This window comes from Solanum dulcamara, chromosome 11 (assembly GCF_947179165.1).
Source record: "Solanum dulcamara chromosome 11, daSolDulc1.2, whole genome shotgun sequence".
Classification (NCBI taxonomy): Eukaryota; Viridiplantae; Streptophyta; class Magnoliopsida; order Solanales; family Solanaceae; genus Solanum; species Solanum dulcamara.
The window spans coordinates 55061908-55088117 of record NC_077247.1 but is presented as its reverse complement, the minus strand read 5'-3'; the positions used below and the strand labels follow the sequence as shown (position 1 = coordinate 55088117).

Here is a 26210-nt window from a genome sequence, read left to right as displayed (position 1 = left end):
ATTGACATTTCTCTTTTAACTTTTTGTATTGTATTTAAAAGTTTCAATCATATGAGACTATTTTTTCTTTATCTAATTAAAGTGAGTATTTCTTGGGTCTCTTTTCCTTTTGATTTTCGTCTTATTGTGCCTTAAGGAAAAACACTTAACCACCTCTTCCATTGGAGACGGATCTACGGTGATTCCCTTGATCTCAATAATTTTTGTCTGGGTATATCAAGAAAATTTTTAAATCGTTATAAATATTTGACTGTAAAATTTGTTATTCAGTCTTATTGATATAAAATCTTATAAACTTCAAATCCTAGGGCTACATTCGTCTTTGTCTTTCATCAAATATCCTTTTTACTTCATACACAAAATCTGAGGTACTACCTTTTTATTTAGTCAATCCATATAACTTCAACTTGGTGAATATTTATGCAAATGAAGGTAATAGGTATTCGTAAAATTAATTAAGATACATATATATTGATACTCAGATCATGATTATAAAAGAAAATAATTTGAAAATGGTATAGATGGGATTATGTTTGACGTGTTCCATTAACTGTCTCTCTCTCTTCTTCTCTCATCCAATTGGTTTGACCTAAAAGGACAATCTTTCATAATTGATGCTCTCCAATTAATGATGTTTTCCATAGATACGTTAGCCCTTTATCATTCCTTGGGCTGTCAAGTACACAATTTTAAAAACAAGAAAGAGGAAAAGACTTTGTCGTACTGACCATTTCTCCTTTGGTTGCATCTTCCAACTTGCTGCACCAATTTCATACTTTATTTATTTTACATATGACATTTTTTTTTAATTAAATTTTTTTATATCAAATCAAATAATGTCATATTTATTAATATGAGAAAAATATTAATTGGTCAAGAATAACAACCTTCACTTCAATAGATATTCTCCTCAAATTTTAGCCTTTTTTTATATATAAAAAGAAAATCCTTCTCCTAAGAAGTATCAACGTTTCTATTTCTTCCTCGAACATGTCTATGATATGCACAAAACGTGAGGAATATATAATATTTGGGAGACGACGATATTCTTGTTTTCATGGTTGGTTGGTAGACCATTTTAAGAATATTTTGTGCTTTTTTGAACTAACATTTTCTTTTCTTATAGATATTTGTAACTAAAATTACGTATGATAAAGTCTATTAAGGTGCATTTTTAAATGGTTAAATAATCAAGCTCTACTACCTTCTTCTGTGATTTAGTAATTAAAGTTATCATAACATCATGGTTAGCAAATTCTAATCTAAAGTTAATAATCAAGCATTTATCATAAATATTGTTTACTTATACTTTTGTTTGAATAAATCATTTAAGTTTTCCTTAATTGAAATTATCACTTTTACTTGTCATGTTTCGCTTCACAAGATTCAATGCGATTAATTTTTGAAGCTAAATTATAAATTAATCTAATTTAATATTTTAAATATAAATATTTAAAAATTTCACAATTTTTTTTATATTAATATAATAAAAATACGCTTTCAAATGTTAGTTAAAATTCATGCAACTTAACTCTCATGTAAACATATTAGTCATGAGAAATAAAAGTGAAGGGAAGAAATTGTGTCAACCATACCTATGACTTTAAAGTCTCTTACATAAAAAAATCCGAAAACTCCAACGTTATACAATATCCCCCCTCTTCCTCCAACAACCTTTTATTAGTCCTAGCATATTCTTTTTTTTTTTAAAACCCCTACGCGCCTCCCTTGACCTCCACGCGCCGCCCTGAAGAAGAAGATAAGAAAAAAGGGAGTTGCTTTATGATTGGTGCAGTAGCATTAAGTTACTGTAGATAATGGGAGGAGTGACTTCTTCCATCGCTGCTAAGTTCGCCTTTTTCCCACCGACTCCACCGTCTTACACGGTAGTCCCCGACGACGGCAAGTTTAGCATACCTGAGGTAGCTAGGAGAGATGGAGTAGACTTTTTGAAGCTTCGTACTCGCCGTGGAAATGAAATCGTGGCCGTTCATGTGAAGCATCCAAAGGCATCCGCTACTATGCTGTATTCTCATGGTAATGCTGCTGATTTGGGTCAGATGTTTGAGCTCTTTGTAGAATTGAGCCTCCGTCTTCGTGTTAATCTCATGGGGTAATTTAATTAAGCTTCCCTTCTAAGCACAATATTTATTTCCTAGTTTCTCAATTTATTTCTGTTATCTGATTCTGAGATAAAGCTTTTATCTTTTTCTTTTTTCTCTGAAGTCCTAGTTCTGTTTTTAACTTTTTTTGTGTTTCTAATTTTCTTGAATCTAACAATTGGAAAGACAGTTCTGCAGTAATTGAGAATTTGTAACTTCTATAATTGGATCACTTTTTCTTGAATAAGAGCAATGGTTGGAAGTAAAATACTTTTAACAATTTTTGGGCCAAGATATTTAGTTGAGTAGAAATAAGATATCTTTAGTAGAACCTACTCCAAATTGTGAATTTTGTTGAGATTTAACAAAATTCGAGAAAGTTTGAAGAAGTCGTTTGTTTTGATCTGTCGTGCATGACACAGTCAAACATGTTTCTGAAACATGACTTACTTTATGCTATATATTTTGATTCTCCCTATAATGTGATAATGACATGATATTGTTATTTTGTGTTGTGATTTTCCTAGCTTTAAGAATTCTTTTTGAGATTTTACAGAATTGGAGAAAATTTGAGCTAGTTCGTTTTAACCTATAGTGAGTGAAACAATGTTAAACTATTTTTTTGAAATGCGATTAACATTAGGCTATATATATTGACTCTCCTATAAGATGCTGAAATTGTTATTTTTGTGCTGTGATTTTCTTGACAATTGATGGTATGTTTGATACATGATTGCTAGTGGATAGTAACTTGATAATCAAGTAGACAGTAGAACCAAGCCAAACTAGAGGTCCAGGAGTCCAATTCAAGCAAGTAGCTTGTTCGGCTTTACTACATTACTCTATACTAGATTTTAGAAACTCGTGTCCATTTCCTATCTTCTGTGCAATTTGACCTATTGCGAGTTGCATCTGGAAGACCCCCCGATGAAGTTAATATTATGGATGAACCCCCCTGGTCTCTCTTTCTCTCTAGCTTCTTAAATAAAGTACTTGTTTGTTTCAATTCTAGAAAACTAAACAGTAGGATTCCCATTTGATTTCTCAGACCCTCCTGACTTTGCTCATATGGTTTCTTGTTTAGGTATGATTACTCTGGATACGGACAGTCAAGTGGAAAGGTTAGATACCCGCTTCCGTGGTCATATGTACTTGCCAGCTTTTTGTTCTCCATGTTCATAAACAAATCAGGGACAGCGAGAAAACTCTCACTGCCTTAACCTGTTTCAGTTTGTTACTTGTTTAATAACATGATTTAGTAGGAAGATTGACATCTGTTTTGACAACTGGCTTTATCGACCAGCTCTAGAACTTGCAATGATTCTTGTTAATGGAATAGTGTGATGGTAGAACTTTAATTTTTACCTTTTTGGATTTCTTAAAAATTTCAGAAGATTAAAAGTAAATGCTGCTAAGATATGGTCGAAGTTAGCTGTTAACCTCATGTCCTCATCCCTAAGCTATATAATTGTTATATTAGTGTTGATTTATATGTAGGCATATCATATTTACGTAATTCTTATGCAACCCTCCTGTAAAGATTGAAGGATTTCTTTCTTAAAATCTTCGTTGCGCATATTCGGTAGATTTCTTATTTATTGAAAGAAATAAAAAACATTTTCTCTAGATTTCTTACACGAAAGTTTAGTATAAAAATCCATGGATGATGTCAATGCTATATCACCTCCCCTTCAGGCCTCGTATTAATCATTTGACGCCATTTGTCACCCATGTTGCTACATGGCCTTCAACTTTTAACTCCTAAGATTCTCTGAAGCAAAATCTGATGTCAGAGAACAAATATCTTCTCCTCTGTAGTTGCTCCAGTAATTAGTCAATGGAAATTTGGACAAGGATATATGGTAATAATGCCAAAGCAAATCAGTCTCTAACAAATTCTAATAATGCAACAGAATCATTTCCAAACCATAAGTTTGGAGGTTACCTGTACTCAATTATTACAGATGGTTTTTTTCATCTATTTTACATCAGAAAGTCAATTTAATATGGTCATCACTTGGGGCTTTTTGTGATGGCGAATAACCATAAAGCCAATGGTTTTCTTTTTTGCTCACTTGCAAATATACAAGGACCAGGCAGCTAATACTAAAATAATAAGTGAAGTAGTCGTTGTCCGACCAATCGGCTCAGACAAGAGACCGCCGGCGCCCACCCATTTTGTCTTGCCCTAAATGAAATGACTCTGTTAGTTACGTTGCGCCGCAACTTGAGTCCCCACGTGGCCACGTCTGCTTTTCTCCTCTGTAACTTTTTTTTGTTTTTGCGCTTGGGGGAGGAATATGTCCTATAATTTGAAAGCATTATTTGCAAGAACATAATAACATTGATTATTTTAAGGTAGCATTGATTATTCAGCAGATATTATAGAACACATCAAAGTTCTTTCAGCACCACAACATATGTTACCTATCCTTTAGCTTAGTTTCTCTGTTGTCATAAAACCACATGTTCAAGCACTAACTAACCAAACTAGTTCACGTAGATGAGTCTGTAATTATCTGGACCTTGCAATGCACTTTTTGGACTTACTGCTAGCTTTTGCTATCTTAAAATTGTAAGTTTTCTTTGTTTTTATTTGCAAGAACATAATAACATTGATTATTTTAAGGTAGCATTGATTATTCAGCAGATATTATAGAACACATCAAAGTTCTTTCAGCACCACAACATATGTTACCTATCCTTTAGCTTAGTTTCTCTGTTGTCATAAAACCACATGTTCAAGCACTAACTAACCAAACTAGTTCACGTAGATGAGTCTGTAATTATCTGGACCTTGCAATGCACTTTTTGGACTTACTGCTAGCTTTTGCTATCTTAAAATTGTAAGTTTTCTTTGTTTCTAGGAAGGAATGCGCAAGGTGTAGCGTTGGCAACGGACTTGTGTTTAGTCATAAAATCCCTATAACCCTGACCAGTAACCTCTCTAAGAACAGGAGCTGTTTGCCGTTGTTTGTCAATGAACTCTTAAAAGCTTTAACAGACTTTTTGAAATTCTTAAGGAAGAGTTTGCTTGCCCTGTTTGTACAATGACCAGTGATGTATCATCCACTTCTTCATTTAGTGAACTCCCATGACAAATTGTGACTAGAAATTTTTTTAAGCCTAATTTCCTTCACGAAATCCATATATGAGTGAAGTATTATTCTGTTTTCATATCTTCTTCTGCCTCTGTCATGTATTGTATGTGGTATGTTGCAACACATATCACATGTCTTGATTTTCTTACCAGATTTGGGTAGACCTTTGAGTATGCTCTTTGTTGTCCCTCAAGTATCTTTTTGAGGGAATATTAATATTGCTTACCATCTATATCATATGATAAAGTGAAAGAGACATATGCTTTATGAAAATTCTGATGATGCTGAAAGAGCAAGAGCCATTGAGGTTTCACCAATTTGGGTTGTACATTCTTAGATTATTTTTTTTCAAAAGGAAAACTTTAAATCCGTAATGGAACTGGAGGATCTTAAATCTTATTCATGGCTTCTAAACCTAAATAAATTCTTTGTTTATTACCTCATTTCTTTAGTTTCTAGATGCTGGCAACCATGCTAGGTTATTTGGGCATGTAGAACTCAGTGTTATCAAAAGCAAAAAGCGCAAAAAGCTCTAAGGTCTGTTGTGGCTTTTAGCGCAAAACACAAATAAAGCATGGGATTTAATGTAAAAAAGAGAGAAAAAAAATATGAATATACTCCCTCTGTCCCAATTTATATGGCACGTTTCGGATTTTGAGACTCAAAGTCTTTCTTTGACCGTAATTTTTTCATATATCTTTTAAATATCATGAATTATCAGTTACTGGACTTATAGTACTTTTTACGTGGTTTTCTAATATTTAAATTTTATTTTAGAAAAAATAAATAATTCATACCCGAATTCAGGGTCAAAATTTAACAGTTTGACTCTCGAAATTCGAATTGTGCACATAAATTGGAACAAAGGGAATATATTTTTAGTCTGAGACTAATAATTATAAGCATGAATGATAGATATATGTACAAAGAAATTTTTAAAAAATCATGATAGAGCGAAATATCAATTGTTTAGTGTCGCCTCTTTAGAACAAGCTTAATGGCTAGGAAAAGTATGTCTTAGAACCTTGATGACGATACTGAAGCGCACATTAAGCAAGGCGAAGCGCTCAACACGTTTTGAGCCTCACTTCAGGGCTTAATTGCGTCTATGACAACACTGGTGGAACTTTACTAAACATGTTGTTTTGGGCATTAAAACTTGATTTTCTTTCTTTATATAGTTTTTCGCTTAATGCTATTAACAAATTTGTATGAGACCTTGCACAGCTGTATAAGAAAGTTTCAGTTTTTAATCTTGCATTTTTCATTCATTGCATCATTTGGGTTTCATATGGGTCCCTTGTTGTGTTCACTGTTTAAATTATAATGAAATTATCCTTTCTCTGAAGCAGCCATCTGAATGTAATACGTACGCGGACATTGATGCAGTATATAAATGCCTAAAGGAGCAATATGGGGTCAAAGATGAACAATTAATATTGTATGGTCAATCTGTCGGCAGTGGCCCAACTGTTGATCTTGCATCACGAGTACCCAATTTACGAGCTGTTGTTTTACATAGTCCAATATTGTCCGGTGTAAGAGTTTTGTACCCTGTCAAGCGGACATACTGGTTTGACATATACAAGGTAAAATACTCGGTGGTTATTAGTACGTAATTCTTTTTCCATCTCCCCTTATAAAATCTGATTTCATTACTTCAATTTATTCCAGAATATTGACAAGATTAGTGCAGTGAATTGTCCTGTTCTGGTCATTCATGTAAGTTTTCCTTCTTTTCCAATTTTTAATCCTTCTATTCCATAATTCTCAATCTCTTTCAAATTCAATCTATTTACAAAGACCTCACAGTGGAGGTGGGTCTGGGAAAGGTGGTGGGACAACTGTTCTGTTACTGGTTAATATAATTACTGTAGATCCTTTACGCGTTTGTACCTCCCAAAGGGTCTGATTCTTTTACCGGTTAATAAATTACGTTAGACCCTTTCTGCCTTGTACTTTCCAAAGGTTCTGCCTTTGAACATTTTACTCAAAGGATTTTAACACTTGTATAGGGAACAGCGGATGAAGTTGTTGACTACTCCCATGGGAAACAGCTTTGGGAGCTATGCAAAGAAAAATATGAACCTTTGTGGATAAATGGAGGTGGACATTGCAATCTTGAACTTTACCCAGAGTACATCAAACATCTAAAGAAATTTGTTCTTGGTCTTGGCAAACTGAAGCCTGCTGCTAATGGCCCCCAGAAAGAATCAACAGAGTCTGACAATCAGAGTAAACCTGCAGAAAGTGGTACCACAGACACATTTGACCTGAAACCTGATCTTCCTGAAATTTCAAGGAACAGTTTGGACAGTCGACTTGAAAAGACTAAGAAGTCAAACAAACCTGAGAAGTCTCGGATGAGCACAGATCGTGTTGACAGGTTTAGGAGAAGAAAGGGCTTAGTGTGGTGATTCCTTAAATACAGAAGGAAACTACCTACAATTAATCACCAGTAACCCGCCTGATAAGGCAACATGTGCTTGTTTATTCAAACAAGGAATGAGCTCTAACTGCAGTTCCTGTGAGTGTAATTGTAGGTGTAAATGATTGAGTTATCTGTGCCATCAAGAGAGTGGTGAAGGAGAAATAAAGTAAGTAGTGCATCCCTTTTTCCCCCTGTATAATCAAATGTAACATTTTGACATGAAAAGCTTGTAGTTTTCTACTCATATGAGCTTCCATACTTGTATATTATGCAAGATGTGCAAATGTAGTGGCAGAAGCTCTTGGATTGATCATCGCCAGTGTGTAACTGTTTGCTAAGGAAATTCGTTCCATATTCTCGTCAGAAAGTCTCTTTTCAATTCTCTCAATAATAGCTGTCCCCTTCTAGTTACTGTTGTTGGTGTAGTCCCAAGATTCGCTGTCTTATTTTTCTTTCTTTTTTGCTTTAGCTGTATGATATTGATATTTGACTACCCACCAGTGTCACATTTCTGTCATCTCCCAGGACTCTTCCATGGCATCAACATGAATAAGTAAAAGGCTGGTGAGCAGCTATAAGGAATAAGAAAATATGTTCCATAGGAACAATTGTGGTGTGTTTCTGTACCTCCTTTTAAGAGTTGGTCATTGATTAAGAGTCCGTTTGGATTGGCTTATAAGCTATTTTCAGCTTTTTTGAGTGTTTGACTAACTAATTTAAAGCCATTTTGTACCTAAAATAAGCTCAAAAAAATAATTTGATTTGTTTTGCTTAGCTTATCTGGAACAATTTATAAATTGAAAACAACTTATAAGCAAAAAAAAATGTAGCCAACTTATTTTATTTTTTTTTGCTTATAAATTTTTTTCAGTTTATAAATTGCTTTAAATAAGTTAAGGCAAACAGTTACCAACTATAAACTTTTTAGCTCCCTGCTTCACTGGTAATTCTATTTTGCTTCCTTTTCTTCCAGTGGAATTTCTCTGAAGTATACCTATAAAGTTGAAACAGCATAAAATTCCACATAGCATTATTGCGAATAGACTAATGAATCACAATCATACAAGGAGAGATAGTCCCCTGCGCGTTGGAAAATTTGCTACAAGATAAGATAAATCAACCTACTCTTTTGGTGTTCTAGATTTTTTGAATGTGTCATATTTGACTAATAAGCACCAGAGAAAATGACAATTTGGGACCTCTTAGTCTTTGGTACTGCATAATTTAACTGTCAAGAAAATATTTCTTTAGCCATCATTTTTATGGTTTTGGTTCGAATTTTACAATTTTAACTTTATCTAATAAATCTTCACCTAACAGAAGTCAGTCTTAGGGATGTGTTCATAAGAGTGTGATATATAGGTAAGCGCAAGAACTTTGAGCCCTATCGTAGCCAAAAATGCATCGAGTTCACCAACTAATGCACTTGCGTTCTACCCAATGTACGTCAAAGTGATGTCTAAAATTCACTAAGCTGTCTTTGTTTGCACCAAAAAAGAAGCACGTCAAAGTGATTCATGAACACAAAAAGTGAGTGAGAATTTATATTATGTAATGCTTTCCCTGTTATTTGCAACGCACTCTTTTATTTTCCAAACTGGCATGTTGTTGTTGTTAAAGTAATGTTCTCGTAACAACAAAAAGGGTTGTACTCCCAATTTAGAAAAGTAAATCAAGTCTTCAAGAGTCAATGCTTGCTTTGACTTTGGTTATTAGAAGTTTGATATTAAAAATCTATAATAGTACTCCTGTCAAGTCGGAAAGCAGAGCATGTGCTGTCTTTCTTTGAGGAGGTGGAAATTGGAATAGTAGTTTTAAAGACAAAAAGAAGAAGAAGAACATTGAGCTGAACTTCCTCCAAAAAGATGCACTCAACTGTTGTTCTGTTTATCATTCTATGCTTTCTCCATATGCCCATATCCTTCTGTCAAGATGCCGAGCGATTCACTAAGTGTGGTGAGACATTTAGCTGCGGTGGCATCGACATATATTACCCTTTCTGGGGAGAAGGCAGACCAAATTACTGTGGTGGTCATTCAAGTTTCCAGATCAAATGCGAAACTAACATCCCCAAAATTGATTTTGAATCAACAACATATAAAGTGATAGAGATCAACAATCGTAGTAGAATTCTGACCCTGGCTAGAGATGATTTACTGAGTAATATTTGTTTGAATAAACCCAAGAACGACTCTTTTGATTTAAAAACTTTCAGCTATTTTTCGAGTGACCAGAATATTACTCTGTATTTCGGCTGCACCCTCCGCCCTGGTTTGCAAATACAACCTTCACCTCCAAATATGTTCGATTGCAATAGCAACATATATGGTATATACACGCTGATCGGCTTTCCCTTCGACCTTAATCTGGTAACATGCCAGGAAGAAATAATAGCTAGGGTCAATCAAACGAACGCTGTGGCATTATCCAGTCCTACAGCTTCGGTGGAAGTTCTGAAAAGAGCCTTTGCTGGCGGTTTTTCAGTAAATTGGATGGCAAGTATCGATTCTGAGTGCACACAATGCGACCGGTCAGGTGGAAGATGTGGATCCAATCCAGAATTTACAGCCTTTGCTTGCTACTGTGCAAATGGTATTCATCCAACAGACTGCAACGACGGACAAAGCCAAGGTGGTGGTAATCTTTTCTCTACTATTCCTCATAATTTACTACTACTGTAATCAGTTGAAGAGAAGTTGTAGGAGAAAGTATCTTGTCCCAACTTGACACTGAATAAAATAGCTATAGTTCCTAGAAATTTATACATATTCGAACGTATACCTAATTTAGAACGTGTATCTTGATTTAGTTACTATTTCACTCTTTTCCTTAGTTCATGTATAAACCATAAATGAATCCTTATATCAATTTAATGATACATGAACTACGAAATTGGCATACGATGAATCTAGCTTATAACCAACATCCCCCTTTAAACTATATTCATCACTTCCAAGAGAAATAATTCGATCTTCAAGATCTTGTGAAAGTATCCAAAACTTGGTCTCATGACTTTCGTGATCAACTTCTTTATTGGAATTTTCCCTGCCTCATTCATGTCCAGTGCATCTTTGATGAGAGCCACAATTTCCATTTTTCTTTCTTGAGAAAACCTTTGCTTGGAAAGCATATACGACATAATGGTTTTGGTTTAATCTTTATTAATGGACTTGCAACGATCGAGCAAGCCCATCAATGGTCATGGTGTTCAAGTCCTTGAACTCTTGTGACATGAGAAAGCAAAAGTTCATGGCGACTCTTCTGGATTGTGAATGACCACTGACTAGTGATTCATCAACTCACCCTTTTCTTTTCAATTCTCTCGATCTATAGGTTTTCCTTCATTCTTAGTTTCTGTGAAAGACAACACCTTTTACCACATTTTGAAATTGTGACGTGGTTCACTTGAGTTCATTCATGATAGACCTTTGTAGTTGCGCTCAGTGGAAATCCTGAAATGAATGATAAGTTCTCAAACTTTGGCACATATTGCAGATTCAGGAAAAAGGCTTAGCATTTCGAAGAAAGTTGGAATAGGTAAAGCATCCCTGTGTGGCTGCATCATTCCCTCAATCTGCTTTTCTGCATTTGTACTTGATCTATTAACAATATCTATATGCAGTTGGCTCAGTTGGTATCGCAGGGATGGTCCTAATATCAGTTACAATGATCTATTGCCTCAGAAGTCGAGGGTCATGCTGTAAGCCACTGATTTGCTGGAAGATCGAATCACAAGATTACAAAATTGAAGAATTTATGAGAAACAACGGATCTCATGCTCCAAAGCTGTACAGCTATTCGGATCTAAAGAAAATAACAAGCTTTTTCAGCCATAAAATAGGACAGGGAGGATTTGGGCAGGTATACAAAGGAAAACTACCTGATGGTCGTGCAGTAGCTGTAAAGGTCCTGACGGAAACTAATGGTGACGGAGAAGAATATATAAACGAGGTAGCCAGTATAAGTAGAACTTCCCATGTTAACATAGTAGGGCTTTTGGGATTTTGTTACCAAAGGAATAGGAGAGCCTTAATCTATGAATATGTGTCCAATGGATCACTGGACAAATTTCTTAACAGTGGACCATCTAGCACAAATTGTTCTTTGGAATGGACAACATTGTACAGTATCGCAGTTGGAACTGCTCGAGGTTTGGAATATTTGCACCGAGGTTGTAGCACAAGAATAGTGCACTTTGACATAAAACCTCACAACATTCTCTTGGACCAGGATTTCTGCCCCAAAATATCTGACTTTGGCCTCTCCAGATTGTGCGAGAGAAAGGAGAGCATTCTATCAATGTTGGGTGCCAGGGGAACTGCTGGATACATTGCTCCAGAAGTGTTCTCTAGAGCATTTGGACACGTCTCTCACAAATCAGATGTCTACAGCTATGGCATGCTTGTTCTCGAGATGGTTGGAGTGAGAAACAATGTTGACATGAGCCAAACTAGTGAAGTATACTTTCCACATTGGATCTATGAACATCTCGAGCTGGGGAAGGACCTAAGTCTACAAGGTATCATGAACGAAGAAGATGAAGAAATAGCAAGGAAAATGATTTTAGTTGGCTTGTGGTGCATTCAGACCAAGCCGTCAGATAGACCAGCAATTGAGAAAGCAGTTGAAATGCTGGAGGGAAGCCTTCACTCCCTACAAGTTCCACCAAAACCTGTCTTGTTTTCTCCAACAAAATCCATCCCAGAGTCGTTTAAATCAACATCCACAACGACCTAGGAAAGGAGGTTCATTTCTGGAGCCAAATATCGCTTCCGAGTAAAAAACAATTGATGCAAATTTGTTAGTATATTTACTCTAATTCAAATGGAAGTGTTGATAAAATTAGTGGGAATATTATCCCAAGTTTGATCACCATTGATAAAGTTTTGGACCCAAGTGGTCAAAGATAACTAAGAACGGAGGCGGGGTATCTGGTTCCCTGAATCACAAAAGTAGCCTCAATGTTGATAAAATTATTGTCAATTGGCACCAAACAGAGAGAGGACATAAATTTCAGATTTTTGTTGGCCTCACCAAACATTCTAACTTATTTAGTTAATCTAGTTGAGTCATACAATGCATGTGTCAACGTAAACGATGTCCAAGGCTGGCGTCCAAATTATATCTGTACTGTCTCCATCTGTACATGAGCAGCCACAACCTGACCACACTTGTTTTGATAAATTACACTAACACCTATGTCATAGTCTTGTGGTAAATGAAGGATAAAGCCATAGGTGCACTACGCCCTGGATTGATGATCACCAAATAACAATGAATCCTCCTGGTAACACCCATCTCATGCTGCATCAGAACCACCTTTTACTGCAGTGTGGAGTAGCCACTTGTCGATTTTGCTAAAGTGAACTTAATTTTACAAGTCAATAAGTGATAAGAACAGGACCTTGTAATGCAATCTGCCATTCAGTAGAAAATATAAAACATGTCAGCAGTAGTTCAAGCCTGGAATTGGCAACATCACAAAGTTGCTGCAGGAGAGGAGGAACAGTGCCCTTAAAAAATCAGCAGTGCAATTAATGTTTACCGATTCCGTGCTGTATGGAACAAATCCCTGTAGTATGTTCATCTTCTCCCTCCTCCAAATGTCTGTTTTGTTGCTTTCAAGTGTAGAGGTGACCCTACCTAATGCTTCAACAGGTATTTTCCTGTAATACAGGTCATGGAACTTGAGGTCTGAGTTCTGGCACCAAATTAAACTAATCTTGAAATTTTACCAGATCATGCAACAAGTAGCAGTTCTTTGAATTTTGTCTATGCTGTAATGTTAGCAGTATTACTCTATCAATCCATTGCTCAAATGCAAGTCCACCACACAAGATACAGATAAGTGAACTACACCATGGTTGAGAATTCGACTGTTCCAGTTCTACAAATATGAAAACGTTCAGAACTATTAAAACCCAAAGCAAAGCACCTTGAGCTAGCTGAGGACATAAATTTTGCTGATCAAATGAGAGTGACAGGAAAAGAAAGCAAGAGAAATGATGAATACATTTATTGAATGACACACCTAATCCAGTAAAAAGGCTACCAAAGGATAAATTAACTAGAAAGTAGCAAATTCTTAAAATTTCTGGAGATTCTTTCAACACCGTGTAACTTTGCAGGCCAAAATGGTTCTACAGTAGTATTTTACAGAAGTCTCACTTTGGAGCATCAAAACTTCCTAAGCATCCGTGTGTACCAGAGCCCAGTGCATGGTGCACTAGTGCTAAGTCCCATGGTGTGGAAGGATTTATCAGCTCTCAGCTTCATTAAGAAGGTGCAGTCCTTGGCATCTTACCATCTACTTGCATTATTTAACACATGGTCACAGGATATGTAGTATCCGCGTTAAACCTTGGGTCTTCTGCTCAGTTTTAGGATTCTAAAGCCACTGATATTATAGATCTCAGACCTCAGTACAAAAGGTTGGAAGCTTAACTGACAAAACTCAAAAATCATATCTTAGCCTCATCAAAGGCATACTTTTAGTAGATCAACACCTCTCCAAGTTTAGATGCGGCTGCATTCTCATATTTTAGAAATTCAAACCTCCATATATCAGACCAGATTTTCCAAATCCAAAATTAAGACGAAACATTATGAAGCAGCTATATCTCTAACTTTAACCAAAAAAAAAAAACAATATTAGGCAACTACATTGCAAGGTTAAGCCAGGATGTATTGGGTCATTGACAGCCAAGGGAAGATGCGAAAATATCCTTCTTATGAGTGGAAGGAATAAAGATGCATGCATTAAATCACTTCCTTTTAAAACAGTTTGGTATTGATTTGAAATGTCAACAAGTCAATAATTTTTTCCGTGCTGCAAACCATCGGTCTAGAAGAGAAATAAAAACAAAGCTAAAATATAATGATACTGACAGCATATCTTTAAAGGTAAGAAAATAAGATACCTGAAAATCTGCTATGTCTCATCAGGGGAATCACAAAGTTGACGTTGAATGCTTCTCCAAGTTGCACAATTATCCAAAAAGTGAAATCCCAAGATGCACTTCCACCTCAAAATTTAACAAGTTTAAGGTCATTATTTAAGGGCTCTCAAAGCAATAGTCCTTACTTACCCATAATACTCAGCTAGCTAATGGGAGAATTCTCTTCGCGTTGATGTATGTACACCATGTCAAGACAGAGATCAAGAGAAATAGTAGTTATGACGGCGCCACAAGCTTTTAGATCTCCTGCATTTGGCCAATTTTTACTGTATATTCTACCTGCAAAAGACAATTATCCATCAAATTTCAGCTAATAAAACTGGATAAGATTCACCTGATATACCATTTCAAAACCAAAGATAATAGTCAAGACTAATTTTAAAAATGGAAGGCAAAGGCAATCAGTAGACAAAGAACTTTAACAGAGACGGAAATTACCAACTTGCACTTAAGATCAGAGATTGCCTGCTCCGTTTGATTTGCATAAAACTTCAATGACTGAAAGAACAAAATAAATCAGAGATCCAGGATTTATAACAGTCACAAAACTAAGGACTAAATAAACTAGCCATAAGACGCAGAAGACTCACTCCAAGTCTCTGCATTTCAAGGGACCGACATAAAGCTTGTCTTTTGTTTAGAAGATTTTGAGGAACCAATTCCGGTCGTCTGTAGTTCTTTCCCCGATAAATTATTATCGCATGGCCTTCTTTAAGTTTGTCTACAGAAATCAGTATTCCACCACTTTCTGCTTCCAGGAGCTTAGCAGTATGAATGACCTGAGAAAAGATTTTCTGCATTGTGATCACCTTAATAACTTCTCTGTGCTTCCAATGCTGATGGAGACCAGCTAAGACACCATCAAAAACACCACGTCTCCCTGAAGCCAAATTGAGAAAGTAGATTTGAGGTGACTGAGTGATCACAAAATAGTTTTATCATACAACAGACTCCAAACTTTCTCAATATTTAAAGATCCTAAAATTTTGAGCAATTAGTAATGATCAGATAGAGGCATTGTTGTCGAGTATTGGAATGAAATGGACCTGAATAAAACGGAATCGATGTGAAGGATTCATATAGTTGGCTCAACTAGTTCGGATTGAGGCATTGTTATGGAGTCGTGAATAATATTGAGGAAAGCAGTTTGTTTATGCAAGTCCAACTAGGGAATATGACAAATTATAGTTCACTTCTTTTTGTGGAACTATTTAAGATGTGTAATCATAACAGAAATTTCAGAATCCGGGTAGATAACGGACAAATTATCAGAAGAAGACTCTCAAGTTTTCAATCGCAACTCAGCTACAGTTTTCATAGTTTGACCAAGAAAGGGAAGACAGGAAAATAGCGCAGAAGTCTGCTAACCAAGAACTAAACTCCTGTCCATCTTCAATCCTATCTGCCTAAGAGATCGTCTCTCTTCCTGTATTAAGATTTCTTTATCTTCATCCTGTTTCGCAGGTCTCCACGCAGCATTTAGCTTTCCCAATGCTATAGATGATTTTTCAATCTTCTTCTTGAGCTGCATGATAGAGTAGGAAAGTGTTTCATTTGCTTCTTAAAACATTGAAATTTGAAAGTGAAAAGAGAACAGCTGATATCTTACAATGTAAAGGCTGTGCTGTTGATTCCCCAGTTCTTTTTCTAATCTTTCCTTTTCAGATATTAATTGAACTTCAACCTCAGATTTCTCCTTTCCGTGTTCTGCAATTGTCTGGAATTCTGATAAAGTCCCAACATTACTACTGCTCCTTGATACTTCAGTAGTGATTGGAAGATTTTCAATTGCTTTGAATCGTGCAACTTCTTCCTCAAGCTGGCATCTTGTGAGCTCCACCTCCCTCTCAGCTACAAGGCTTGCAACTTGAGAAGGAAGAAAATCCTTGCCTCTATATAGGATTATAAAGAACTTATTCCGCAATAAAAGGACTCCTCCTGTAAGATACTGCAAAAAAAAAAATAGCCAGTCTCTCAAGTGATTTGTCAAATATGTTTAATAGATACCAATTATGAGATCATATCAGTCAAAAGAAACCAAAACCCACCACCACCACCCGCTGGCCAAAAATTCAAGTTTTGCTTTCACCACCACCAATTTCCAACATCAATCTCTGAAGCCTGAATCACAGTTCACTGAACACCATCCAGACACTTGGGCTTTTTCCAGTTGTCGAAGAGTTTTCAACACCACACAATTGTTTACTATGACACACTCCCAACATTCATAATCACAATGAAAGTAGTCTTCGCTGAAACATTCACCACCAAGCTTCCTAAGCTCAACTCTGGCAGCAGTACCCTGACATATTCACCAACAAAGCTTTGATACTATCTATATTAGCTGCTTAAGTCCTCTTTTGTAGTTTGCAATTTTGGTAGCTAATTCAATCCTAAATTATTTTTCTCTTCTGCAAAAGAAAAACTAATAGCACAGGACAAGGCCCAATCATGGTAAATCCTTGCCATAATCCAATGGGAAGAAGTGACCTAGCACATTTTCACTCCACGGGGATATGAACCCTGGTCAGGCCCTTCCCCGGACCCCGCGCATAGCGGGAGCTTTAGTGCACCGGGCTGCCCTTTTTTTTGGGGATATGAACCCTGGTCTCCAAGATTTTCACCCAATTCATTGGCTTCTAGGCCGCACCCTTGGTGCACTAGTTAAATTTAATTATTATGTATGAATAAGAAGAATTGAGAACATTAGAAGGATGCAAATGAGTATTAAAAGAGAGCAACTTTAAAATTGAAAAACTTTAAGCCTCGCCAGACCCTGCTCTGCCCTACGTTCATCCCTAATTTCACAGAGAATCAAAATAGGCTTTCAAACTGAAGATGAGTACCTATTTTATTCTACTATAACTAACCACAAGATGAAGCCAAGATAGTTATATGAAACAGAGGGCAGTTTTAACAGCTCTTCTCCTCCCATTTTCTACTCTACTAAAATGATTAGAAATATAACTGATGTCATATAACCATAAAACAAGCTTGCTATCTATTAGAACATACCCATCTATTGCTCAAGAAGTTGACTGTGATTGATTGAGAAAATATAAGGATGTTAAATACAAATTGCTCTGACCAAACTTACCTTCAATTCATTTGCCATTAGCTCATTGCTAGTATTTGGAATTCCCCACTTCAAAGCTATCTTTGCTATATGACATTTCTCCCACAATTTTACGATTGCTGCAGCCAAGCCTTGCAGTTTTCTGTTTCTCCCTTCATGTCATGTCATGAAAAATAATTACTATCTCAAACCGGGCAACACAGTCATAACTCATAGAGTTGCACAAGGTGCACAACCTATTGCATCAAAATGAATGCTCAAAACTTTCATCAAATCATCCACGGTAAAAATGTCAAATCAGTACAATTAGCTAATTTATTATTCATGTGCAGCAAGGACCTAGCAACAGTTGAGAGTGCACATGTATAGTATTCTAGATACGAGGGTGGAAAGGAGGTATCTAACTTGTTTTCTCTTTAACCTCAAGAGGTGTAAAAGGTATATCCTTTTGATATATTTATCTACTATCTCCATGCAAATTTGACCATTTTACTCCTAGGGTCAATTTGACCAGATTTTGGGGGGAAAGCCGAGTTCAGGGAGTGAAATATATAACCTCTGAGAATTACATTAAAGTAATCACAAGTCACAAACTCTTACATCGAGAATATGTAAGAACCAATATGAAAACAAGTCTTGGGCAAAGATGATTCTTTTGACCCTCATACGCAGAAGTGACAATTCTATAGAATAAAAGGAGTTCCTTACAATAAAAGGCATCACATACAAGAACTTGCAAATGACAAGCACCGTCAAAATTCTGATTCAGATATCCTGTTTTCTTTGACGAAAGAAACCCACTTTCCTAATTAGTTTATGATGTTACATGTCCACTTTTTAAATGTCTAGACAATCAAACTCGGAAGAAGCATATTCCACTGTTAATGCACCAATTGGAAATTTTTCTTTCATGACATGAACATAAATGGCATAATATCACAAATAAAAACATCAAACAACAAGCAAACTACAGTTACATAACAGGAATAATGTCAATGATAAAGATGACTCGAGTCCAAATAATCAGTAGAGAGACAGTATAGCAAGCCAGGATATACACAAGCAGCAAACATATGCATAAGAGAATTCCCGGAGCATTCGGCTGCATAAGATATGCATCATCAAGACGAGAAACTTACCAAGGACAAAATGAGTTGGCAAAGAACGAGCAAGTTTCCTCAAGTGTGTAAGTTCATCATCTGTCAGCTTTGATCTTGAACGCGGTGGGCAAAGTCTAAATGGTGGCTTAAATCCAGGAACTACTTCAGGAAGCAAATCTGCATCCACAGGCAAAGGCTTTGGCCACCACCAATCAACATAACGAGGTCCTAAGTCATCCAATAATCTATTAGCTTCCCTCTCATAAAGGGACTCATTCATTGCTAGGCTATCCTCTTCTGAGTTTTCACCACTTATCATTTCATCCTCACTGCCCCCACTTGAGTTCAATGGCGAGAAAATACTTGTCTCTTTAATATTTTCAGTAAATGAAGAGTTCTGTTGACTACATAGAAAATCATGCTGTAGCTCCTTCTGTTGTGAAGTATAGTTACATCCTCTATAAACAACCAAAGCATTTTGATTCCTCCAAACAACAAAGCCTCCAGTCTTCATCTGCAGTACAAGAGGAATAACACACAATTCTATCAAAAAGGACAGAAACTTGACAAAGTAACCTCTACACTTATGATAAATAACTACTAGAAACCATGTTAGTATTATTTAGGAACAACGAGGACTGGTTTATTAGATACAATAGAGAACTGAAACAACATAAAGAGGAACATCTGAAAGGAAAAATAGTCCTGTCATGCCTAATATAAAGAGTAAGAGCAAGTTTCCCTGAAAAAGGAAACAGTTCCAAAGTGAAGTTACCAACTTGATCGTTGTTTGAGGATTCACAACTATGACCCTTTGGACGAACGAATCATAAGAAGTTTGAATACAGAAACAGATTGCATGAAGCAAGCACTTTTACCAGCATCCAAGACAACATGAGAATTCTTGACAACAGATATTTGTTTGATAATGAAACCACACCAAAACTATATACCATTATATATCTCAAACATACAAATTTGTTACAGCAGGATCAGAAAACAAAATATTATAACATCACATACTGAAAAGGTACCTCTGCAATTTCTTTTCACCCCACGAAGCACAAAATATAGAAAGCTTATTTATGGACATATAATCATAGATAAGACGGTGTTTATACACAAACCTCAACAATTTCTCGAGCTCTGTCCATATTACGGCATAAAGGCAGGTCAAATTTGAGCATTGCAAGTTCATTATTCTTCCAAACCAAGTGTATTTGGTCTACAACAGCTCGAGTAACTCCGGCTTTCTTAACCTTAACCCACTTCTGAATCCCTGCAGCCTCACCCCTCAATCTCTCAAGGAACATTGCATCAAGATTTGACTCAGCGGCCGTGAGAACTTTCTCCTTCTTCATTTTCCTATACACAATTCTCTCCTCACTCTCCCATGGCATTTTCACCCCAATTTTTCTATTCCCCTTTCCTTCACTCTCTCTTGATAATATATCAAATTCCACTTCCTCAAGGCTTTCCATATTGCCCTCCTTCCCATATGGGTTTTGCTCCTCAATTTCATGGCTCACATCTTCCCATTCAGCTAAAGATCCTGGTGGAAACTGAAATTCAACCTTTGCATCAGTTTCCTCCGGTGTAAATTCCCAATTTTGCGTTTCTTGGAGTTTATCAATTCCTTGATAAATCTTCTTCATTGCTTTTTTACCTCTTCCTCCACTAACTTTACCAGAAAGTGCATCATTAGGGTTTTGGGTTTTAGCAAAGTTGGCATCTTTCTTCCTTCTTGATTTGGATAAGTCCAAAACTTGATTAGGTTCAAGAAGAAGAGGACCCCTCATCCATGGAGCAGTAGGGCCTTTAATTCCTGAACTTGAATGTGAAATGGGGTTTGATGATGACCCAGAATCTTGATTTTCAAATTCAAGATTGCAGTTGTTGGTGGGATGATTATTAGCATTGGATTTGGAGGAAAAGGTGGTAATTTTAGAGTTGAAAGATTTGGAAAAAAGAAGAGTTTTGTGGTTGATACTACAATTGGAATGGTTAAAATAGAGAGTATTCGAATTGGGAGCCAGAAATGAAGTGGCAGACATGGATATCTTGATAGGAATTTGCTAAGCTCTCAGCAATTCTCCACACATTTAACACTTTCTTTTACATTTACTAATTTATAATGCTGATTTTATTTTTTATGATTTTTGTGAATGTATTTATTCAAGTTTGCGAAGTCAAATTATTATTTTTTAAAATCATTTTCTAACTTTGAAATGCTTGTTTGTTTTTTTTTTGTAATTAACTTTTGAACATTGCTAGCAATATCAATATATGATTTAAATATCACTTATATATATATTGAAATTCATGTGATCAAGTATCTTGTAATAAAGTTGGACGAAATTTTTTTCATTAATTTGAATAACTACAAAAGTTTTGAGGGCCTAATTAAACCAACCAAAGATATTACATTGTTGCATATAACGTACTTTTGTTTGATAGATGCAATATATCATTTACTAACATTTCTCGTTAATTCAAATAATATCAGAAGAGTTAGTGTTTAAATAAATCGGAATTTCTTTTATGGTGTTAGTCTTTAGTATCGAAGTAGGCTGTTGATACTCTCAAATTTTTGACTATATGAGATTTGTAAAATGATTATACATATTCTTCTCATCAAGTCTCGAGCAAATACTAAATAAATATTTTTTCCAGTAAATTCTCAATCTAAAAAAATAAGTTACATTCTAGCAGACTCAACAACCAGAACCTAGATTATTTATGTGCTCCCAAAGTATGTGTAGAAATCACAATGAGTTATCCCAACGAACATATGGGCACCATCAAGAGCTGTGGCATGAAGTTAGAATTGAAATTTTCTTCCCCGTAGATTTTATTGCTTATTAAATATAAGGGAAGAGAAGACATAAGAAATTGTTTTCAGTTTACAACATAAACTACAACCATCAAAATTTACATCCACCAACGATGGAAACACGAGACAAATTACTAGGACAATGAAACAACAAGGAACATCCTTGGGTGCAAATCATGCACATTACATTTTCTTGGCATCCTCTTCAACGGGATCACGAAGAGTTCCAAACATCCAGTCCATCCATATTGTGTAATGACCATAATTATGGCGGTATGTCGTGTGGTGAATGGTATGATAGCCAGCACCCATTACAGGCCACACCTTCCCATGTATGCAGTCGTGAATATTAGCCGTCCATAAGGCTTCAAGAAATATGAGCGCTATGTGTGTAGTGAAATGCATTGGCACCACAAATAGAGCTACAACGTGCGGCACTGCCTGCAGTATTCCATCCAATGGGTGGAATGCCAATCCTGAGTAACAGAACACGTTGATCATTATGAAGCTCTTAGTAAAGAACGATGATTATGGCCAGATAAACCATAAAAGAAGCTAAGGATTTTGGAGGTCAAATTATCTTGAAAGAGTATCAGAAAATTACAACACATAAGTGACACATAAAGAATCATAAATTCAATGGACACCATGAATTAGTTAGCTTGCAATATTTTGATGATTTAGCAACCAATTTCCTAGAATGGGATATGCATTGCAAAGAGTTGAGGCTTATAAAGAAAGTTCAGAATGTCAGATAATAGCATGGTTACAATTTACAAAATGTAGGGAAGAGAAGATAGGGAGGGCTTATGCTGCTGTGCGTGGGTTAGGGGCTGTTGTGCAGAGAGAGTCAATTTAATAATGGAGCTGAACGCGAATGCATGTTGTGGGTGTGATTCGAAGGACCAATCTCATTAGTTGTAACATACATTCTTTTTCTATGTGGTGGAAATATAGAAAAATACCTTTTACCCATTTTTGAAATATTTCCACATTTTGAGATATTTGCTTAAATATTTTTCTGTCCTCAATCCTTTCATAAGTTCTAGTTTCCAACGAAATGAAAGGAGAAAATAAGAACAAAAGGGAGTGTTACCAAGTAAACCAGATTTTGCACACAGAAAAAATTAAACGGTAAGAGACGAAATTCAAATGAGTTGAGTTATTCCCTAGAGCCCGTTTGGATTGGCTTAAAAAAAGTAACTTTTATGTATGAAGTGCTTTTAGAACTTTGAAGTGCTGAAAGTTATTTTTATAAATAAACAGTTGAGTGTTTGGATAAAAGTGCTTATGATGTGAATTTTAAGGTTAAAAGAATAAAAAAAGGTAGTTTAGGAATTTAGTTAAAATATAAGGGATATAAAAGTAATTTCCATGGTCAAAGAAAATGACTTTAAGCACTTTGGAAAAAAAAAGTTAGGAATCTTAACTTTTCATTTTTGACTGACTTTAAGAACTTTATGGCTTAAAGTCAGCATTAGGCAAACACGTTCAAAAGCTAAAAAGAAGCTTTAAGTTGGTTTTGACCAACTTAAAGCCAATCCAAACTGGCTCCTAGTCTTAATTTCACTTCAAGTATTATTCGTGAGGGACTCTCATAGTAGTCCTGGTAAAATGAGTCTAACCAAATACTTAAGTCAACTCCCCTGACCAATAAAGAATGTTAAAATTTACACATAATTTGTTGTCCTCGTGGCTAGCTTCTCAACATTTTAGTCATCACACAGGAGAAGTGCTGTAGTTCAACAAACTATCAATAGAGTATCACAGAGAAACCTAACTGCTCCACCAGCTAGAAGTTGTTATCAGAAATAAGCACCAATATGGCATGACTAGACTTAAGAGCTTACCAGCAAACGGGGAAAGTGTGTTTTGCTTGTTGTAAATATGATGCGTAGCATGCAGATATTTGTATAGAGGCTTTATGTCATGCAACAATTTGTGCATCCAGTAGATTCCAAACTCCACTATTACAAGATAAATAGCCGCATTGATGACGTAGGTAGGCCATCCAACGTCACTTATTCTTGCAAAACATTTTGTCCATCCATTTTCAATCATGTACTCTGAAAGTGATGGAAGGGCACAGTACCACGGCATAGCTTTCATGGCAACTGATATTTGCAAGAGCATTGCTTGCTTTGATGGAATGGCATCTGCAATCAAAATGTTCATAAGCCCATAATTTCTCCTTTGACCAAATGAGCATCACCGGAGAAAATATAAAGCATGAATTACTGCTATCTTTATCGAAGCATAAAAAACTGGAATTGTTACATTCATTGAGATATTGACATCCATGTTTTGAACTAAGAGGACCATCAATTAATATATGTAAACTGCTCTGGTGAAGAAGTATAACAAATATACCAAGGATGTGACCTAGTGGTCAATCAAGAGGGCTGAGCACCATGAGATCTAAAGTTCAAATCCCAACAGAGACAAAACACTAGTGATTTCTTCACATCTTTTCTAGCCTTAGTGGAAGATTTAATTCAGATCCACAGTTATCAAAGCAAAAACTCCACCTTAAAAGGATCTTCTATTGGCAAATTTTTGTTTCCCAGAATTAGGAAGTTCTCTTGAACTTGTTTCTTTCTTTTCCCCTTTCTAAGAAAGATAACTCTCTCTACCTTGGAGGGGCAATGGTAAGCCACTTTGTGACATTTCACTGGGTATATTGTTGTTGTTGTATCCTACACGAAAAAGTTGATAAACAAGAAGTTCTAATTTTTTCAAGGTTTTAATTAATTGATTTACACATCTATACACAATGAAATGTGAATGAATGCTGGGTCTTTTCTTTTACTCTTTACATACTTCCACTACTGTAACACCCAAAAAACGCCAAATATTCAAATCTGAAGAACGAATATTCAGAAACCAAGCTTCAAAAGCTTTAGTAAAATAGTCAACGTTGATTCCATTAACATGCAAATTTTTATTAACGGAAAGAAAGCATCTATACATAAACGAAATTCAAAAAAAAAAAAAACTTAAAGGGGAAAAAAGCGTACCTTTGGGAATATAGACATTGCGCTTCAAGTGATAAATGTAGAAGCACCAGAGGAAACCAGAGATGAAGTAGAGTAGAACACCACCAATGTAGTTACGGAGCCATCCTTGAAGAATGTGAGGAAGTGGTCCCCACCATGATTCCGGCAAGAATGTACCCAAAACCAACCGATTGTAAAACGATGTCTCCTCCACGAACAACTTCAAGTAATCCTCCATCTCCGACGGTATACTCGGGAAAAAGAGAAATATGTTCGGGTCGGGCTTTACCAGACTCCGACGGCGATGTTCCGCCGGAGGAGATGAAGAGGAGGAACTATGGAGCGAGAGTGAGAAGATGGAGAGAGAAGAAGGGCGATAACACAATGTTTGTTGTGTGGTGGCAGTATTTAATGAAAATAGATTCCGTCTGAGCTAATATTGACAAGATTGTAATAACAAAATATTCATACACACTAATATATATAGTGTATAGTGTAGTCTCATAAAACGAGATAAAATATATATATAAATTTTTATTATTATTTCTAATAAATTTTCTAATAAAATATACGTAAATTTTATTAAGTTATTTCCTAGAGTAAATTTTCTGCTCACAAAAAACAATTCAAACTTTAAAGCAATTCATGAAAAAGATAAACGGAAGTCAAAGCATCAAAAAGATTCTAATAAGTGTCCTCATGCAGCTTTAAATGGAGTACTTATGATTTGGAAGATCTTTTTACATATCTAAAAAGAATTATTTTTAATATTTATTATTTATTTTTCAATTATAATAAAATATTTCTATTAATTAATTTAAAGTAAACGGAAATAGTACTTTGTATGTTGTCCAACAAAAATGTATATGAAATTTACTTTTAGGTGGCGTGGTTAATTTCTTTTTAGTAGAAATGTGAAGTCATTTTGGGGCACTAGTAGTAGAGAGGGCAGTGGAGCGGCACTAGACGAAATAGGGCGGAACAAGTCTTGTCTTGTCTCATCTCATTCAGTTTATTTTTTTTATTTAAATTTTCTTTATTAAATATTTTTTACAGAGAGATACTTTGTTAGAGAATTAGTGGTTGTCCACTTTATATTAGTGGATGTTTTTGTGTAGAGCCCATTTAAAATGGACAAGTTGCCCAATATAATTTTTTTTCCCCTCAAACTATAAATTGTCGGATTTTGGCAATAAAATGGAATATACACAGAGTTATCTTCTTTCTTTTTCTCTTATGATTTCTATCTCTTATTAAATTATGTCGTTAGTTCATAACACGTTATCAGTACGAGATTTCATCGCTTTGAACTATATTTTTAAGAAGGTAACAAAAGAAGTAAGAATTTTATTTTCTTAAAATGTCTAATATTTTTAAACTTGAATTTATTGCTCTTGACATATCTAGAAAATGCTATTCATCATGGGCACTAGATGCCGAAATACATCTAGAATCGATGGATCTGGCAGACACCATCAAAGATGACAATACGGCATCTAGTCAAGACAGTGCCAAAGCCATGATACTTCTCCGCCACCATCTTGGCAAAGGATTAAAATTACAGTACCTTACATTAAAGGATCTCCTTAAACTGTGGAATAATCTTAAAGAA

The 26210-nt window shown here is 35.7% G+C and overlaps 4 protein-coding genes across 9 annotated transcripts; 2 read left to right on the top strand and 2 right to left on the bottom strand.

Annotated features, from left to right (window-relative positions):
- Nucleotides 1–1541: 1541 nt before the first annotated feature.
- Nucleotides 1542–8045, top strand: LOC129872156 (uncharacterized). The gene is made up of 5 exons (XM_055947034.1): nt 1542–2113; nt 3187–3223; nt 6556–6792; nt 6878–6925; nt 7219–8045. Exons 1-5 carry the CDS (start codon nt 1818–1820, stop codon nt 7618–7620), a joined length of 1020 nt encoding a protein of 339 aa, XP_055803009.1. The 5' UTR covers nt 1542–1817; the 3' UTR covers nt 7621–8045.
- Nucleotides 8046–9011: 966 nt separating this feature from the next.
- Nucleotides 9012–12502, top strand: LOC129872155 (LEAF RUST 10 DISEASE-RESISTANCE LOCUS RECEPTOR-LIKE PROTEIN KINASE-like 2.1). Its single transcript, XM_055947033.1, has 3 exons — nt 9012–10265; nt 11130–11171; nt 11257–12502. The coding sequence occupies exons 1-3, from the start codon at nt 9500–9502 to the stop codon at nt 12369–12371; spliced, it is 1923 nt and encodes a 640-aa protein (XP_055803008.1). The 5' UTR covers nt 9012–9499; the 3' UTR covers nt 12372–12502.
- Nucleotides 12503–12645: 143 nt separating this feature from the next.
- Nucleotides 12646–20892, bottom strand: LOC129872153 (chloroplastic group IIA intron splicing facilitator CRS1, chloroplastic). Of its 6 annotated transcripts, none has more exons than XR_008762477.1 (11): nt 19897–20892; nt 18809–19283; nt 17691–17821; nt 16203–16541; nt 15962–16118; nt 15184–15473; nt 15032–15091; nt 14555–14872; nt 13370–13521; nt 13180–13300; nt 12646–13051 (listed from the first exon to the last, which is right to left on the bottom strand). XR_008762477.1 is itself a non-coding variant. In XM_055947032.1 (8 exons), exons 1-8 carry the CDS (start codon nt 20821–20823, stop codon nt 14831–14833), a joined length of 2421 nt encoding a protein of 806 aa, XP_055803007.1. In that variant the 5' UTR covers nt 20824–20892; the 3' UTR covers nt 14554–14830. The 6 variants fall into 6 exon arrangements, 1 of the variants encoding a protein (XP_055803007.1); XR_008762478.1 differs by having other exon boundaries at nt 13433–13521; XR_008762476.1 differs by lacking the exon at nt 13370–13521.
- Nucleotides 20893–21590: 698 nt separating this feature from the next.
- LOC129873167 (delta(7)-sterol-C5(6)-desaturase) lies at nt 21591–25055 on the bottom strand. The gene is made up of 3 exons (XM_055948201.1): nt 24620–25055; nt 23453–23758; nt 21591–22078 (listed from the first exon to the last, which is right to left on the bottom strand). Exons 1-3 carry the CDS (start codon nt 24834–24836, stop codon nt 21786–21788), a joined length of 816 nt encoding a protein of 271 aa, XP_055804176.1. The 5' UTR covers nt 24837–25055; the 3' UTR covers nt 21591–21785.
- Nucleotides 25056–26210: the final 1155 nt, after the last annotated feature.

Excerpts from the sequence above, each read along its gene's own strand:
- LOC129872156 (XM_055947034.1), top strand. The coding sequence starts at position 1,818 with ATGGGAGGAGTGACTTCTTCCATCGCTGCTAAGTTCGCCTTTTTCCCA. Across the intron at positions 2,114-3,186 it reads CTTCGTGTTAATCTCATGGG|GTATGATTACTCTGGATACG; the intron begins GTAATTTAATTA and ends TTTCTTGTTTAG. Across the intron at positions 3,224-6,555 it reads ACGGACAGTCAAGTGGAAAG|CCATCTGAATGTAATACGTA; the intron begins GTTAGATACCCG and ends TCTCTGAAGCAG.
- LOC129872155 (XM_055947033.1), top strand. The coding sequence starts at position 9,500 with ATGCACTCAACTGTTGTTCTGTTTATCATTCTATGCTTTCTCCATATG. Across the intron at positions 10,266-11,129 it reads CAACGACGGACAAAGCCAAG|ATTCAGGAAAAAGGCTTAGC; the intron begins GTGGTGGTAATC and ends CACATATTGCAG. Across the intron at positions 11,172-11,256 it reads TTCGAAGAAAGTTGGAATAG|TTGGCTCAGTTGGTATCGCA; the intron begins GTAAAGCATCCC and ends ATCTATATGCAG.
- LOC129872153 (XM_055947032.1), bottom strand. The coding sequence starts at position 20,823 with ATGTCTGCCACTTCATTTCTGGCTCCCAATTCGAATACTCTCTATTTT. Across the intron at positions 17,822-18,808 it reads GCCAACTCATTTTGTCCTTG|GGAGAAACAGAAAACTGCAA; the intron begins GTAAGTTTCTCG and ends CATGACATGAAG. Across the intron at positions 15,474-15,961 it reads GGACAGGAGTTTAGTTCTTG|GGAGACGTGGTGTTTTTGAT; the intron begins GTTAGCAGACTT and ends ATTTGGCTTCAG.
- LOC129873167 (XM_055948201.1), bottom strand. The coding sequence starts at position 24,836 with ATGGAGGATTACTTGAAGTTGTTCGTGGAGGAGACATCGTTTTACAAT. Across the intron at positions 23,759-24,619 it reads CAATGTCTATATTCCCAAAG|ATGCCATTCCATCAAAGCAA; the intron begins GTACGCTTTTTT and ends TTTTGATTGCAG. Across the intron at positions 22,079-23,452 it reads CACACTTTCCCCGTTTGCTG|GATTGGCATTCCACCCATTG; the intron begins GTAAGCTCTTAA and ends TCTGTTACTCAG.